This window comes from Myotis lucifugus, unplaced genomic scaffold (assembly GCF_000147115.1).
Source record: "Myotis lucifugus unplaced genomic scaffold, Myoluc2.0 scaffold_0, whole genome shotgun sequence".
Lineage (NCBI taxonomy): Eukaryota > Metazoa > Chordata > Mammalia > Chiroptera > Vespertilionidae > Myotis > Myotis lucifugus.
In genome coordinates, this window is record NW_005871048.1 from 23831286 (window position 1) to 23849921 (window position 18636).

An 18636-nucleotide genomic window follows, 5' to 3' on the forward strand; every position below is an offset into this window, starting at 1 on the left:
AATTCTGGAGGTCAAGTGCAAGTAGAAACACAAATCAACCAGTTCAAAATCCTTGTTTTTTTGGGGAATAGGAGGGAAGGAGGGGGGTGAACAGAAGAAATATAATTTATAAAATAAATGTTCTAAATCTATTTTGAATTACATTAACTGGTAGAAAATAGCATTTCAAATATTTTTGAGTGAATGGAAAAGCTCTAGGTGACCAATCTCAATTTGACCACTTCAACTTGTATTTTATATTTTAATTCAATTATCCCCTCTAGTAGTCTTCCATTTTCCCAGTTTCTTTACAAACCACTTCTTAAAAGCTAAACAATGCACAATATAGCTCAATAAAGCAGGGGGGGGGAGGAAAAGAAAGAAAACTAAACACTGCAGTATTTAAATATACACAGGATTTCAATTCCTTAGATGTCTCGATAATTTGCCTGAACTACATACTGTTAAACTGATCTGTGACCTAGGGTGAGGTAAAGGAGTCAGGTGCTCTAGAAACAGTTTAAAAGGGGGTTGTGCAATGTTTTTGCCTCCAAGTCAATGTGACTCTCCTGACTCCCTCAAAAATATCAACGCCCAGCATTTTGAAGTACATCCAGGAAATTCCAGAGAATGTCAAAGGGTATATAGACCCTATGTTACACAAAAAATGCTTTAAAGAACAAAAGTATTATTAATTATTTTTTAAATTCTCACCCAACGATATTTTTTTCCAATGATTTCTAGAGAGAGTGAAAGGAAGGGAGGAGGGGGAGAAGGAGAGGGAGACAGAGACAGAGAGAGAAGAGAGACACATTGATTGGTTGCCTCCCGCATGCATTCTTACTGGGGCTGGGGAACCTACAATAGACTTAGGTGCCCTTGCTGGGAATCGAACCCTCAGCCCTTCTCAGGCCAATGATCTAACCACTGAGCAAAGCTGGCCAGGGCAGAACAAAAAATTATTTAATCTAGAACTTAAGGAAATCAAAAGTGGTTTGTATTAGTATATTTTCATATGCAAGTGAGAGACACCAGTTCAAAACGGTTTAAGGAAAAAGCGGATGTGTTGGTGCAGGAGCTCAAAGTCTGCTGTCAGGACTTAGTCTTTCTCCATCTATTGGTTCTGTCCTTCTCCGCTGGTTTTCTTGTCAACTTGATTCCCCTTTGCTTGGGCAGCAGCACACTTAGCTCCTATCACCCTAGCAACCCTAGTGAAAAAAGAAGAATCTAGTCTTCCAACATTTCCAACAAAATTCCTGGACTTACCGGCGGTAGATGACGTGGCTTTGGTCAAATTCCCACCCTCAGCCCTGGAGAAGACATGGTTGAAGGAAAAGTAGTTGTTTAAGAAAAACCTTTGTGCTATTTCCACAAAGAGAGGAATGAATCCAATGGCAGGCAGGTAAAAACAACAGACGCCCTTCACTGCCTTCAAGTTATGTGGTAGGCTCTCTTGTGGATAAGGGGATAAGCTTCTAGGGGGCCCCAGAAATGAACTTTACAGAAAAGCAGATTTCAGCTCAGTCCCAAAAGGACCTTTTCACAGTCAGAACCATTAGCACTTGAAATAGGCTGCCTCAAGGTGTGCCAAGTACCAGGTCTCTCCACGTGTTCAGGCACAGGCATCTGTCAGTAGCGTTGAGCAGGGAATTCCTGCATTAGGCAGAGCTTTGCCTGCATGACCCGCAAGTTCTACAATTCTATTATCCTTGTTAATTTCCACAATTCAATTTGCAGTACAGGATAAACAAACCAACCTAATTTGATCTGGAAATTCTGCAGGCTATCACAGGTCATTTAATCTAAAACACATGGCTCCAGCCATTACCATGTTTTCTGAAGTCATCTAACAGACGTGGTCCTTAACAAGGTCTCCATGTTATTAGTTTCACTTATGGCTTTTTCCAGCCTCCTGCTTATTACACAATTGCCTTTCATTCTTAAGATTGGGTGGGGAGAAGCATGAAAGACTTTTCTTCTTTCTGCCTTTTTTCCTCTTAAACCTTATAATAGGCGAGTCCCAGTTAAAATTACATTGCTTACATCTTTACCTTCAAATTTGGCTTTCACTTTGCAGGTTTAAGAATCTATGAGAAATGGGAGCAGAGGCCCTGGGTAATTATAGGTCTGGACAAAGTTTATTAAGGCAAATTTTCAAAGAAGAAAGAGTGAGATTTTTAAATTTGATATTAAATTGTAAAGTCAATTTAAAATACTGCAATGTGGTTAGAATTAGAGCACCAAGTCACTTGACCCATACTCATGAAGAAATAAACACATTTGTGTTAAGTAATATTTGTTTCTTTCACAACTAAAAGCACCCCACAAATAAAACTTTGTTTTGCCAGAGTATGTCCATTTTGAATAACTGATATTTTTCTTGTCTTTTTCAGTGAACGTTGTGTCGATGTTGCAGGAATTCTGGGAAAGCAAGCAGCAACAGAGGGCTGCGTTCCCCAGTGAAGGTGTGGTGGTGTATGAGTCACTGCCATCTCCTGGGCCTCCCTTTGTGAGTTATGTGACCCTTCCAGGGGGGAGCTGTTTCGGCAACTTTCAGGTAAGAAGCAACCATACGTTGGTCAGTGAAAGTTAAAATAGAGTAAGCCCTTTAATAAAATGGCAACATTATAAGTTTTCTTGGTTGCAATGAAAAAAAGCTGTGTCATATTCCATTATATATATGTACTAGAGGCCCGATGCATGAAATTCGTGCAAGGGGCTTGGCCCTCGCAGCCTTGGCTTCGTCCAGAAGGTCGTTCTGCTGTTCATCTAATTAGCATATTCGCTCTTTATTATATAGGATATGTATATATATATGAAAATTGGTCAGATATTTCAATTTTTTAAACTGGAAATATTTTACATTAGGGTATCCCCTAATAATTCTTTATGGAAAGTGAATTTTACAGCATTTTATTTGCCTGACAGTTGCTGCCTTTTTCCCAGAAAACATTTTGGAATATACCTTAAAGAACAAAGGAACTTTGGTAAAGTCCTTCCATCATGACCCTTCCACCAGTAGATAGTGTCCACTTTCCTGAATTTTGTAATCAAGTGCTAATCAATCTACTACATGCCAAAGCATGAACCAACAGCAAAGATGAAGATTTACAGGGCTGGGCTCAGGCACTTGTGCTAAGTTCAAATTCTGCCTCTAAATAACTGTTAACCCTTGGGAAATTGATTTAACTCCTTGATCTCCTCAACTTTGAGATGAGAAACAATACCCACAGGATTGGTCGGGAGCCATGAGATATACATGCAATGTGTTTATTTAGGATTCCAATTGTTTTGGTAATTATTGTAAAGACTTCAGGTGGTTAAATCTTTATGATGTTTATGAGGGGTGTAAATGATGATTCATTTCTAGTTGTACACCTACTCACACAAAAACATTGGCCTCATCAACATCTGGTTATCAAGTGTGTGTAACAAATACTCACTGAGTGACTAGGAAGTATCCAGCATCGGGCCAAGTAACGAGGATATGGTTCACACCTTGAGGGAATCAATGTACAAAAACATTATAGTAACTACATAGGATTGTATTTGAGGGTCAAGAAAAGCATAAAGGAAGGAACTTCTCAGTTTACCAGTCACCTTTGTAAGTGCCTTTTTAGTACAGTAAACTATCTCTTAATTTGCAATAACTGGCAAAATGCCTTATTATAGTTTGTGGAAAATGTGAAACTCATAAACATTTAAGTTTCCCTCTTACCTTTGACAAGCAGGAAGCCCAGAGTCAACTTTTCAGTGTATCTCTTTGTAGTGTAAGTCTACAGAATTTAATGTCATGTAATACTTAATATTATTTATATTTCCACCTCTAGTGTTCCTTTGAACGTAGTATGTCTCACTTACTTATTTTATCCTATTACCATGTATCTGTTTTATGCTATTTTACATATTTTGTGGAGCGAGGAGAGAATATAGTTTAAATAAATAGACCCACAAACCTGACGCCTAGGGGAAGCCAAAGAAGGGTTCATGAGGAATGCAATCACAAGCCGAGATCTGCAGTTGAGGGTGTCTTTGCCAGTAGGTAAAGGAGAGGTGACATCATCAGCATAGAGAATGGTGAATGCAAAGGCATGGAGTGACAAAAACCACACACACTTTCAGAATTTTGGGAGTTTTCCTTTGTGGCAGGGAAGTGGTGGGAGATGATGGTCAGATACCCATATCAAACCATAAGGGATCTTCATGCTTTGTAAAGGACAACAGGTTTTATTCTATATAAAATTAGCACTACTCAAGGATTCTGAGCAGGAGAATGGTATATTCACATGTGTTTCAGAAAGTATTCTGGCAGTAGTAAGAGGTAATTTAAGGCTAATTTAAAAACTGCTTTCAAAACTGCTGACCCAGCCAGTCAGTGAGGTCCTGCCTTCTACCTTGAGCAATAGTCACCAGTGGATTTTGACCTCTGGCCAATGAAAGTGAATTGCTTGATGAGAATGATGTGAAAGTGGGTCTAGAAGCCTCAGAACAGAGCTTGTTGTAGCCCCAGACACTTAGACAAGAATGATGGGCAGGGAAGGGGGAAGAAAGGCAGCCACTGCAGAAAGGATTCTCTAACCCGTGTGACTCTGTAGTACCATCATCAAACGTACTAAGGTGAAGCCTGCCCACAGTAAAGTAATAGTCTCCATCAGACTTCCTGTTTCAGGGGAGACTTCCTCGGGAAACAGACCTACTCACCACCGAGTGGGCTTTTGAGAGCCACCTAAACAAATCTATTTCTTTGTCCATGAATGTCAGTGGACTAAAGATCACCAAACATTTGAGGAAAGCTAAAAGAATAAGAGAAAAGTTCAAGGCAAGCAAACAAAAGAACATAAATAATTCAAGTAGTGAAGGACATAAGAGAGTATCACAATGAGTATCCTCAAAAAATTGTGAGAAGATATTTATCCCTAAAATATCCTATATAATAAAAGGCTAATATGCAAATTGTCCCCTTGGGAGTTCGACCACTTGCTGTGACATGTGCTGACCACCAAGGCGCGGCGCAGAATGAAGGAAAAAAGGCCCCGGTCGGCAGCCAGAAGGCTCTGATTGGCCCTGATCGCCAGCCAGGCCTAGGGACCTTACCCATGTACGAATTTTGTGCACCGGGCCTCTAGTCTATGATAAAAGGAGTAAGTAGGGAACAGGAAATTTAAAATATGACTGCCAAATTAGAAGAATAAATAAATAAAAGAGGAGTAAGTAGATAAGTGGACATAGATCACAGCCAAATTAGTAAAGATAACAAAGTAAAAAAATAAATAAAAATAGTAAAGTAAGTCTTCTAGAACTTAGAGCACAAGACAAGAGATTTAAAAAGATAGTACAGGAGACATGGGGATAAATCTGGAGGTAAACATCCTAAATAATAAATAGCTAATATGCTAATTAGACCAAACAGCAGAATGATCTACAGTCTTGACAACCATCCAGACGAAGCCAGGGCTGTGAGAGCCAGCCAAGGCTGCGGGGGCTCCAAAGACCAGCCGAAGCAGCCATGGCTGCAAGGGCTGAGCCCTTTGCATGAATTGGTGCATCAGGCCTCTAGTTAATTTAATATTAGTTCTAGAAAGAGATAAAGGAAATAGCTAGGTAGAAATAAATAATGGAAGCAATTTTCTTTGAGTTAAAGAAAAGCACAGATTTTTATTTTGAAATGGTCAATCATATTCCAAGCAGAACCAGGACAAAAGAATCACTTAGCTCTGTGACTGTGTAAGACTCAGCATTCTGCTTAAAAGATGGACCAGGGGACTTTATTTGATATAGCATTTGTACATTAATATAACCATGTGTTTGTTTTAACATAGACTGAATATACATGAGGGTAGCTTTGGTGGAGTTCATGAAGTAGGGCAAAAACTGACAAACCAGGTCAACAAAACCAAAAACTATTTATTTGAAAAGATAAATAAAGAAGACAAATCTTTGGCATTTCTGAGTAAGAAAAAAACCAACACATATACTACACTAAGCATGAGAAAAGGGATGCAATTATAGGAACATAATATAGGAATACTACATAAACAATTATATTTTTAAACATGAAAACTTAAATGATATTGAAATATCCTGAGAACTCTCTGTATTATCATTGCAACTCTTCTGTAAATCAAAATTCATCTCAAACTAAAAAGTTCTTTTTTAAAAAGACCTCAATAGTTTCCTATTACCTTCTTATTATAGACTAAATTTTGTAATCTGTCAATAAAGATAATACGATTGTCCCTCACATTTTTTTCCAGCTTTATCTCCCTGAATTCCTCTCCTGACACTCAGTGATTCATTCTAACTGTTCTTCATTCTTGCCTTGACCTCTTCTGGCCCCTTACACACTCACACTGTGACCTGCTCGTGAGTGCTGTTGCCACCTTCCCTTCATGTCCAAGCCCTGCCCAACTCCCAGGACTCCACTCAAATGTCACATCCCTCATGGATTTTCCCTGAACCCCGTGCTAGATTTCTCTACTTCCTCTGATTTCCCAAAGCAGTTATATCAGTTTCACTTCTAATATTTTATGGGTTTGTTTTTACCATAGGCTACAGCTACTCATGTGCATGTTCTCTCTCTGTAACAAAATGTAAGTGCCTCGGGGACAGGTCTGTATTCTTATATCTCTATGATGCTAAGCACTGTACTTTGTATATAGTAAGTGCCTAATACATTTTTTTGAATGAGTAGCTAAATGAATGAATGACAAGTCCCAAGAATCAATGAGTTTATATTTGTCCATTTTTACATATTGATTGATATACAAAGTAGCATATACTATTATATACTGTTTAATATATAAATTAAGATATTTCACCTAACTCTGCAAGACAGTGAGCTGAGACGGAAAAGACAGTAACATTAAAGTCAGCTCATATCTGTGGTTAAAGTTTTGCAAGTGGATTAATTTGGAAGTACTGATTTAATAAACCTTCTAGCCTTGGCCAGGTGGCTCAGCTGGTTGGAGCGTTGTCCTGTACACCAATAATGTTGTGGGTTCAATTCCCAGTCAAAGCACATGCCCAGTTTGTGGGTTTGATCACTGGTCAGGGCATGTATAGAAGGTAATGGATGTATGTTTTTCTCTCACATTGATGTTTCTTTCTCTCTCAGGTGTGCTCTCCCTTCCTCTCTCTAAAAAATAAATAAAAACATATTCTTGGGTAAAGATTTTTTTTAAAAATCCTTCTAATTCTCTCTGCATTTAATTTATACATTAGTAACTTTGCCTCAACTCTGTACCCATGACCACGAATAACCAAAATTTGGCCATACTCACACCCAGGTATGCATTATATTTGTTCATATGTAATAAGTACACTTATTATAACTATCTATAATAATAAAAGCATAATATGCTAATTAGACTGGACAGCTGAACAACCTTCCGGACGTCCTCCCAGACGTCCTTCCGGACAAAGCCACAGAGGCAGGGGCTGAGGCAGAGTGGTTAGGGCCAATGAGGCAGGCAGGCGAGCAGTTAGGGGCAATGAGGCAGGCAGGCAGAGGCGGTTAGGGGCAATCGGGCAGGCAGGCAAGTGGTTAGGGGTGATCAGGCAGGCAGAGGCGATTAGGGGCAATGAGGCAGGCAGGCAAGTGGTTAGGAGCGATGAGGAAGGCAGGCAAGTGGTTAGGGGTGATCAGACAGGCAGGGAGGTAGGCCAGTGGTTAGGAGCCAGTGGTCCTGGATTGCGAGAGGGATGTCCAACTGCTGTTTTAGGCCCAATCATGGGATCGGACCTAACCCGGCAGTCAGACATCGCCCAAGGGATTCCGGATTACAAGAGGGTGCAGGCCAGGCTGAGGGACCTTCCCCACTCCCGTGCATGAATTTCGTGCACTGGGCCTCTAGTCTAGAATATAATGCATTTGACAGATCCGTGAATGGATTAGAGGCATCAGAGTAAGACATTCTATGCTCTTGTTTTTGTTTTTGCTACTTTGAGAACTATGAAGTTTTAAATTGTCTCATAAATTTCTACCCAAAATGATAGGACTTCCCTTAGGAAGTACATGCAACATCCTCTTTGTGGTCTTTTAAAAATAGAAAACAAAATGAAAAAACAACTTTTCAGCAGGGAGGAGTCTTGGTGATCTCTCTGATCATTTCAGGGTCTCCTTTTCCTTATGTTTAAATCATCATATTTTAAGGTTCTCAGGAGGATTGTTAACATCCTCGCTTTAAAAGATCCAGAATTTCCTGAATCAAATATGTTTTGAAATTGTGTTTGGGTGATTGACTGCCAAATCTGGCCCCTTAACCCATTTGGCCCTCCAAAATATGATTTGAGAAAGAAAAACCAGGAAGGAAAAAAAAAGAAAAAAAATTTCCCCTAAAGCAATGTCCTTGCACTTTTCTTTGTCAGTTCAGAAACCATCTTAAATGATATTTTCATCATATAACATTTCATCCTGTTTTTGCCAGCATTTGGCCTGTGAGAGCCTACATGCTCATTCCTGCAATGCCTTTAACGTAATCAAATGTCACCCTTGTGCACTGCAAATCATTTCATGATGGATTATTAATGCCAAGACCATGTGCTGAGACATGGAGAAGCCGTTATGCCAGCAGTAGCCTTCTTACTGAGCTGTGGACGTCACCTCCAATGGTGCCAAGTAATTGAAAATACTTGAAGTGTAGTAATGGACTGGATTGCATACTACACTAATCCCTCTAGTTTCATGAAAGCTATAAGAGATTACACTCATTCATTCTTTAGAAGAGTGGTATTCAGACTGTGCTTTCGTTTTCTGGCTAATACAAAGGAAAGCAGTCAAAAGGTTCTGATGGACACAAACCACTGGTTTTCTGCAAAGAAACCTCCTATTGAAGTAAAATGGAAGCTGTGTCCAAGACGACTAATTAAAGAATTTTCCATTAGTCTTGACACCACAGCCCCCCCAAAAACAGAGAACTAGAGGGAAAGAAAACAGCCATAATCCTGTCTTTAACCCATTCCTGCATAAACTACTGTAGTAGAGGAAAAGAAACGTGAATATGTGATTCATTTTTTAATTTCTAAACAACAAATAAAATGACCTATTGATACTAAATTATTTTTCTTTTAGAAAGTTATAATGAAACACATTAATACTAATTGTGTTTTCTATAAAGGAAGCCATCTTCTAATATTACAGGCATTAAGTAGGAATTTGTGCATTTTGGATGTTTTTTCTTAATGCCATTTTTATCTAGGCAGTTAATCCTTCTCTCGTCACATATCATTACCATGACAACTGGCAGGTATTTCCATTTTTTTTTTACAATAGGAGCAACACAAGGGCCATCAGATCAACCTCTGGCTCCCCTCTTGATAAACTAAGAAGGAAAGCTGCTCATGGTTTCAGTAGCTGTTTTGTTTCCAAATCCAAAAGGGGAACTTAATTGAGTGTTTTATCTTATTTTACATTTTATTAAAAGGTTTGTGAGTCAAGTTTTATTTTCAAGCCAGTGACATGGTCTTCCATATAGTCTGCTAGAGTGGTTTGGATTAATGAATTTTATTCTTATTTGGAATAAAAAACAGAAAATCCTTTGGGTATTGTAGTAGACCATGGGATTACTTATGTGCATGAGTTATGGTTGAATAAAAAATGTGTCCCTTGGCTGAAACATGGATGTGAGAGCTCAATTTATTTGAAGGACACTAATTCATTGGGGTGTCATATCTTTTTCACAAGCTTTTGTTGTTAAAATTGCTCCACAATAATAAATACAGGCGCTACACACTGGGGTCAGTACTTAGCCCATTTGTACAATGCCAGACACCACAGGAAAGTGAGATGTAAAATTGCCATAGGCAGCCTGTTGACTGATTTTGTTGCTTGTTTGTTTGCTTTTACCCAATGTTTGGTGTTGCATAGCAGGACTGCACAGCTGGGAGACGTGACATGGAACCCTCACAGCAGACGAGTTCCTTGCAAAGATCTGTTTCTAAAAGGCCTTTAATTCTTATGCCACTTAGTTTTCAAACCAAAGCCTTTGCCTATGAAGAGACCTGGAAAAACTACTTTCAAAGGCTCATACTGGCTAAAAGAAGACTAGGGTGTTTCACTTTTACCTACCACAGTAAGCATACTTCACCTATGTTATCACATATAAAACATATATTTTATACTTTCAGGCATTGAAAGATTCTTCTCAAAGTTCAGGGAAGTAAAAGGATACTTAAATCACAATAAGCTAAGTTTATAAAATTAAGTTTTTCCCAGGAGAGAAGGACTAAGAGAAACTTTGATTAAATCATGGACTTGGCTTAATGGGATTGTAATGCTCTCTTTCTACCAATTATTAACTAAGGCCTCGTTCTAACATTCCATGCCCTAAGAAGTGAGTTAGTTTCTGCCATAAAATTGAGACTGTTACCCTTTACTAATGCTGTATTTCTATTTGAAATCAGCCATGACCTTTTTGTCTCTGTCTCTAGAGTTGTTTATTTGACTCAGATGCACAGCATGCTACGCATTGTAACTTCACTTCTAAAGGAGGTGTTTCTTGGTAGAAATCTTCACAGTAAAGCATCCTAGTTTGTAACTAATGAGACACAAAGATAAGAAGATTAGCTGTAACCCCTTCCCATTTAAAAATCATATGTCAGCTAATGATCAAACAGCAACAATTTGCCCATGAAACTGCCAAGTGCATATTACTTTAAGGAAACCTTATATTTATTCCCCAGCCCTTTATTTTATGTCTTTTCTTATCAAGCACAATGAATACAGGTGCTTGGTGTCCAAAGAGAATAGCGGAGTGTAGAGAAAGGAACACTTGGGAAAGGGCTTCTTGGTAAATAAAGGCTTGAGGCTCTCCATCCGCGTCTCCCAGCTCCTCGAGGCAAATTTTAGGAAGATGCTCACTGTGTCAGGACTTGCTGAATGAGGAAGAAAGGCTGCCTCCATCTTCCCCCAACCCCCCTCCACCCCTCTCCGTGCAATCAGAGCCAAGTCCCTTTACATCAAAGCAACTATAAAAATAAACCAAAACTCTGAGCCCTGATCAATTCATCTTGTCTTCACCTTAACTTGAAAAAAGAAAAGGGAAAAAAGAAAAAAGGGAAAAGAAAAAAACCTCAAGGAGCAAAATACAACATGGTTTTGTAATAGTTACCAGGGCCCTTGGTCTAGGTATGTGTGTAGAATAGCATGTGTGGCAGAGGTAAATGAGGAGGAGGCCAGGTGGTTTGTATTAGAAAAATAACATTCTGACCCGCCATGTGCATGAAACGTTTCTTTCAGTTGACAGGAACTGGTGAGTTTTCTCTGAAAATTGGACTCTCAGACCATTCCCCTCCCCCGTAGCTAGCAAAGAGCCCCCATTCCCTGCATACACAGAACTCCAAATTGTTCCCAACATGACCTATAGAGAAAGACACATGATATTAACTTGGGTGACCTCATTTCACCGGTTGCCCTTTTTTCACATCACCATCTGGAAGGGGGGAAATGTTAATATATCTACAATTAGATAAATTGGAGCACATGCAAATGTTCATGCTTAGACGAGGGCACACAAGGTCTTAAAGAACTGAAAGGGGGACAATTAGCAGCAGGGCCTGGTTTGTGGCATTCTTGGTGCTGATGGCTTGCTGTCAGGATGGAACGGAGGTGTTGGTGACACTGACCAGAGCTGGCAGGCCATACACACACACTCCACAAGTCAGGTCACTTGTTGAGACTTGGACTCTGAGTCACAAACCACCTGAATGACAGACACTACAGCCTAAAGGATTTGGGCAAGAATTCTCACCTCTCACAGAGTCAGTTTATTTGGTTTTGCCACCTGTAAAGTCCAAGCTCAGGAGATCCCCTTGGGTACCATGTGCTCTTGAGCCCAGTGAATGCCGCCTACATAACACTGACTTGCCCTGGAGTCCAGGGAGGACATCTTCAGCTTTGAGTTCCCACGTAGGGACAATCTGTCACACTTGCTATTACATGACTGTTCTTTTTCAAAAGCCTTGCTCTTCATAGACCATTTCTCAACTGCCTGGCTAGCCTTAGTAGGCACTAAGTAAAGTGTGACTACGTGGTTTTATACGTTTTGGATCTGCAGACCTATTTTTTCTTGATGTCTTTAAAATACGAATAATCCTAAGAGGTCTGTCGTATGTTTAAAATGGAGAGATGTTACTTATATCAATGTCTTTTCACCTGCTTTCCTAAAGAAAGCACTACAGTTGGGATGTATGTACAGTAAGCGCTTGGGGTCAGGAAACAGCTGCTCCACGCATGTATCCTACCTATTTTCTAATACAAAACATGGGGAAAATTATTAATTAAATAAGGGCCACGAGGAAAGTAATTGCTCAGAGTATAAATTGTGTTGGTCTGGCTATAAGGTTTTTCTATGAATAGTAACACACATCAATAATTTTAAAGTATTTAAGAAATAATTAACTATAAAACTAGTTTCTTATTATGCATTTCTATTCTTATGACATGTTCATGACTACCAAAATTGTATTTCAATTAACTTCTGTGCATCCTAAAAAATTGACTAGCCACTATTCTATATGGGGGTGGCATATGGCCCAATTAATCTTGGTTGATTACTTTTTCATTGCATAGTGTGGGCACTTTGGAAAATTATCATGGAAGAAATAGAAACTACTGAGCAGAGAAAGAAAATTGAGACCTTAGTTAAGTCGGTAGTGTTTATATACTTCCTAAGGGCCTAAATTTAGAACTGTCATAAAGGATTTTTTTTTCCAGCTTGAACACTGCTTTCCTTGAGATGTTTCCTTGTGAGAAATTAGCATTTTTGATGTTAGCAGCAGTGGATTTACCATTATGGTACTGTGATTTATAATAAGAAATATATATTTGTTCTTCAGCCTGGTTTCTGGCACAGAGCTCCTAAAACCCTTTGTTATTCATAACAAAATCCCTTTCTACCACACCTGAGTTTGTGCCAATAAGGTGACTTTTGGAAAGCCCCTAAAGATGGGGACTGGCGGCTGGGCAACCAACCTTGTGATTAGAGGGTTAGAACTTTCAGCTCCGCCCTCTGACCTCCTAGGAGGGGAGAGGGGCTGAAGATTGGCTTACTCACCAATGGCCAAAGATTTAATCAATCATGCCTACATTATGAAACCTCCATAAAAATCCTAAGGGTGGGATTCGCAGAGTTTCTAGGTTGGTGTACATCTGGAGAGCTGGGAGGATTGTGCCTAGAGAGGGCATGGAAGCTCTGAGCCCCTTCCCACATACCTTGCCCTGTGTATGGTATCTCTTCCTCTGGGTATACCTTTCATAATAAATCAGTAATCCAGTAAGTTGTTTTCCTGAGTCTGTGAGCCATTCTAGCAAACGATGAAGGAGGGGGGTTATAAGAACCTCTCGTTTATAGCTGGTTGATCAGAAATGCAGGTGACAACCTGGACTTGCAGTTGGTGTCTACAGTGGGGACAGTCTTGTAGGACAGAGCCATTGGGACATAGAACCTCTGTTTCCGCATCTGCAAAATAAGGATAACAATAAACCCAACCTCATAGGATTGTAGTAATAACTAAATGTGACAATAAACATAAAGTGCCTAGCTCAGCAATGAGGATTACTATTATTGGGCTCTCCATCACAGTGGGCTTAGAGCAGCGGTTCTCAACCTGTGGGTCGTGACCCCTTTGGCGGTCGAACGACCCTTTCACAGGGGTCGCCTAAGACCATCCTGCATATCAGATATTTACATTACGATTCATAACAGTAGCAACATTACAGTTATGAAGTAGCAACGAAAATAATTTTATGGTTGGGTCACAACATGAGGAACTGTATTTAAAGGGCCAGAAGGTTGAGAACCACTGGCTTAGAGAATTCCTTATTACCTGACATGAGCAAAGCCTTTGTATTAGTCATCTACGGCTGGGTAACAAATTGCCTCAAAACTCAAGTTACCTCACACTGTTTCTGAGGAGCAGGAATCTGGAAGCTCTGGCTCAGGGTCTCCTGGAGGCTGCAGTCAAGCAGTCAGGGACCTATAGTCACCTGAGGCTTGATGGGGCCTGGAGGATCCGTTTCCAGAGTCATGGGCTCCTTACCACGTGTGCCTTCCTGTAGGACTGCTCACAGCATGGAAGTGACTTCCCCAGAGCAAGTGCTCCAAGAGAGAGTAAGTGTCAAGACAGAAGCCACTGTGGCTTTTACAACTTAATATCAAAAGTGACATGCTGTACCTTCTGCCATATTCTCCTGGTAGAGTACAGCATGAGAGGGGCTGCACGAGGGTATGAACACCAGGAGGCAGAGATCCCAGGGGAGGGGGGGCTCTCTCAGAGGCTGGCTACCACTGCCTTACATAGTTTTCCTTAGCAATGCCACAGACATGCTTTTTTTGCTTTAATTTTAGATTAGAGCCAGGAGGCTTTGAAATGATTACAGTGGTTTATAATCTACCAGCAAATGAAAGGCATCTGAGCATCAAGATAAATGTCTGAGTGGGGTCTGCTAGCCACTTGAAAAGCATGTGGTTCCACATGCCTAAGAAATCCACAGCTGACTTCAGTAAAATCCCGGCTATTAAATATTCCAGCTCTGCACTTTCACAAAGTGCAAAGGACAGAAGTTGTCTCTCTCTATTAACAAGTAAGAATGGTTAGCAGATAAGGCACGGTTTGCAAATCTGTATTTATGATTGGAGTCTGGCTGAAAACAGAATAAACCATACGATCTGGGAAGTCTAATTCTAGCAGGAAGTTGCTTTGAAATAACCCCATGCTTCGCTCACTCTCCAACTGATGTCTTTGATGACCGGTTTGGACACGTCAATAAAATGTTCTGTCACTTACTATATGTTATTTTCTTGCAGCTCTTCCCACTGTTTGATGGTAACGCTAACCGTGCCTGTTCTCTCAGCAGAATCCACACTCTGATTCCGATTTGCCAAGCAGATTGCTTTTGGCTAAATGTCCTGCCCACACACAGGTCCTTCAGGTTCGAGAGGCCCCATTAAAAGATCCCTAAAGAAAATACGCGGCCTTGACTGACTTGGATTTGTAGCTCCAGCTCCAAAACTTAGAAGAAAGCGGCTGGTTAACATTATAAACATTTTGAAGTACTTGTCTTTCAGAAATGCAAAGAACCATTGTAAGAAAAGCCCTTTGATGGCTCAGAACGTATTGTATGTGCTTATTATTAATTGGTACACTTTCTCCCCCATTTCAACCGGAGATTCTGTACATTGCAACAATGAAATAAGTAAAGACATGTGTCCACTTTAAAACCTTGCTATTGGTGCGGTCTCCTAGACCTAGTCCTTTCCCGTGCTTTCTGGGTAAAGGCTCCTTCCTTCCCTCAGCCCCTCAGCACTTTGATCTCAGAAGCAGTGCCATTTGGTTGAACTAGTAAGTGTATGTGGTGCCTTTGATCTGGTACTTAGCGGGGCTTATTTAAAATAGATAGCTTCTTTCATCTAAATAGTGTTTACTGGGTCTCTCTCTGTGAAGGACGGTTTCAATTGCTATTAGATAGTTCTAGAAAGTTTCTTAAGAGTGCACAGGTCTGAATCTAAGTTCTGAAACCCCAACGGCAATATTATAGATTTTGGAAAGCAAATTCCTATTAAAATGAGCTGCTGCTATAGATGTCAGGTACTATTTGCAGAAACTTTCTCTGCTTTTTAATGAGGAACTGACTTTCCAAAGAATAATAAACATATCCTATACTTAGACAAAAATGGTAACCTCAAACTGTCTGAACTTAATGTCCAATTATCCCTCTGAAATTCACGTATTAATATATTTTTACATTACTGGATTATGCATAGTACACAGGGTATCTTTAAAAGGGACTTTTTAAAAATAGCAAATATGTATCTTTAATTCTCCTCTTTAAGAGGATTTCTTGAGCATTTTATTAGGTGCATTCGTGATTTGTGTTTAGATTTCCTAGGCAGCATTTAGTTATTCATTCAATAAACTGTGTTGTAGGTCCAGAGACTTAAAGATGACTAAGCCACAGACTCTGCCCTTAGGTTGCTCGCAGCCTGGAGTCTGGGGGCAGGTACTAGCAGGCAATTATGTAACAGTGTGTAAGTGCCTCTCATGGACAGCGGTCCTCCCAGCCCGCCTTAAGAGTGATCAGGGAAGACTTCCTAAAAGAGGTGGCACCCATGCTTTAGTGAGATACTTGCTGACTCAGAACTCAACGTCCCATAAATTCCCAGTCAAGTCCATAATGCAAAGCCATGCCTCACGATTTAATACAGGTGGCCTACACTTTGGGAGAGGTCTAAACCTTGAATGGCTTTGCTTACTGCCTCAAGCTACCCCAAAGTCTTCTTTGGAGAAAAACCCAAGCTGCTTTTCACATACATTTTAGACCTTCAGCTTACTAGTAATTCTTTATTTAGAGGTGATATTGGAAATCTCTTTGTGTTGTTTTTAATTGTTCTTTTTTGTTAGGGTCCTGACACATTAGGAGGAAATCAGAGGGGCCAGGGCCTGACCTCAGGAGGCTTATCTGGATTTGTGGAGTTGGGGAGGAGAGTCTGGGCCTTTAGATGACACACTATTGTGAGTTCGGAGTGTTCCTGGGTCAGTGCAGGGATGGTCAATGTGCTGCAAGCAAACCATAGGGCCTTGACCTTTTCCCAGTGGTGCTACCAAGCCACTGAGGCTGTGAAACTGCAACATGAAGTGGGATCTTTGCTACTTTCTCTGTTTTTTCACATCAGTCACCGAGCACTACTGATTCTGAGAATCATGCATTGTAGGTATCAGGAGCCTTAAAATCAAAGAGGCTACCGTCCCCACTTATTCAGTTAGGAAATAAGCCCAAAGTTCTGGCATCCCAGTCTCACCGTCACTGAGTGGCAGAGCCAGAGGTGCACGGCCACCGTGTTGACCAGGACCTGGGCCTGGGCTTCTCTTTCTGGCTTGTTTTCCTCTAAGAGTCTTGGCATAGGGTCTAGGACCCTGGACAGTTCACAGGAACTGTGGGAGAGAGGCCATCACAGTCTGGGGTCCTCCAACAGGGGTGGGCTCGGGGGACAGTGCAGTTCCCATAGGACTTCATCCCTCTCTCTGGACTCCCAGGGTCCACGCCAAGCCAGAACTGGAATAAGAGTTGTAGTTGGTAAGGAAAGAGACAGAATAGGAAAGAATCAGGATGTATTGAGCAGACTTGTGTGAGCCACAGGAAAGCCAGGCTGGGAAGGAGAGCAATATTACATTTGGGAGAAATGAATATTTTTTCTAATGAGTTACTAATCATGGGCTGCCTATGGCCCCTAACTTCAGGAAGGCCAAATGTTGACGCAAACTGTGTGGACGGAAACCAAGGTGGAAAAGGGGGCCCTCAAGAAAATCAAGGAACTGTTATTAGAGGGAAGGTGGAAAGATAAATGCTGGAAAAGCAAAAACAATAGATTTCGACAGCAGCCCCTTTGTCCTAACCTGGAGGTAAAAGTATAAGACTGGAATGTGCTCATAGAGTGTTACCATGTGTAAGGTAGACTCACTACTTTACCTATATTAACTAATTGAGGCTATTCTCAAACCTATTCCATAGGGACTACTATTATTCCCATTGACAGATGGCAGAACTTGAGTCACCGAGAGGCTAATTTGCCCAGGGTCTTTCAGCTAGCAAGTGCCTGAAGCCAAGCAACCTGACCCCAGAACTTCTGTCCTTAATTACTTCCCAGCTTCCTTACATTTTTTTCTCAAAAATAAAGATTTGAGGAAGGCCCTGATAATGAATATAACTACCTGGCACATAGAAGTAGCCATTATGACTTTTGTGATTATTTATTAACAGTATGTAAAGCCTCTGGTGCATAGTAGCCATTCAATGACTATGAAATAAGACCAAAAACAGCATTTATAGGCCTACCAAGACATTTGCATGGAATCTAGGGCTGAGAGAAAATCTGTATGATCTTCAGGGGATTAGCAATGGATGTGACAGAAGAGGTACAGACAGTAAATATATGAACAGATATGTCTAGAGACCCACTGAGGTAGGGACAAAATGGTGAAATGCTGAATCCTTTAATGACTCCCCTTCTCCTTCCCTTCTCAAGTGCTGCTTAAGTAGAGCCGAGGCCAGGCGGGATGCAGCTAAGGTGGCCCTAATCAACTCCCTGTTCAATGAGCTGCCCTCTCGAAGGATCACCAAGGAATTCATTATGGAGAGCGTGCAGGAAGCAGTTGCCTCCACCAGCGTGAGTACCCCAGGGAAGGGAGGAGCTGGCTGCTCTTAGAATACTGAGGCCTTTGAATCATGGGAGATGCTAAAGTGAGCACATTTTTAAAGAATTGGGCAGATTTAATTTTTATCCATTAAATCATTAATTTTCAGCAAAAAGAACCCTTGGATTGGAAATCACAAAATTGGAACTGGCTCCCTCTTCCTGGACCACAATTAATCAAGCCTTAAATCAAGGCGGATCATTTGATCCACCTTGATTTCTTTATTTGAATATTTTTGCTGTTTGAGGAGCATTGATTTGTTTGAGAGCCTGAGACCACACGCAATTAAATACTGCTTTACTCTAGAGGTAAACTAGCTCATTTCCCCCGAAACTTAACTAATCTTACAAATGATGTGAAGTTCTTAAAAATGCTAACCCCCCAACCCCCATGACTGCTTAGATATGGGGAAAGCTGTATGCCCAATATTTGTTAACTATTAGAATTGTCATGCTTAATCAATTACTT

General features: G+C 40.6%; 1 protein-coding gene across 1 annotated transcript in view; it reads left to right on the plus strand.

Annotated features, from left to right (window-relative positions):
* The window catches only part of LIX1 (limb and CNS expressed 1), a 45066-nt gene that overhangs the window by 14456 nt on the left and 11974 nt on the right, over positions 1-18636 (plus strand). Inside the window, exons 2-3 of the mRNA XM_006081194.3 lie at positions 2373-2536; positions 18000-18140. Of these exons, the coding sequence (XP_006081256.1) occupies positions 2373-2536; positions 18000-18140 (305 nt within the window). The remainder of the gene's footprint in view (positions 1-2372; positions 2537-17999; positions 18141-18636) is intronic.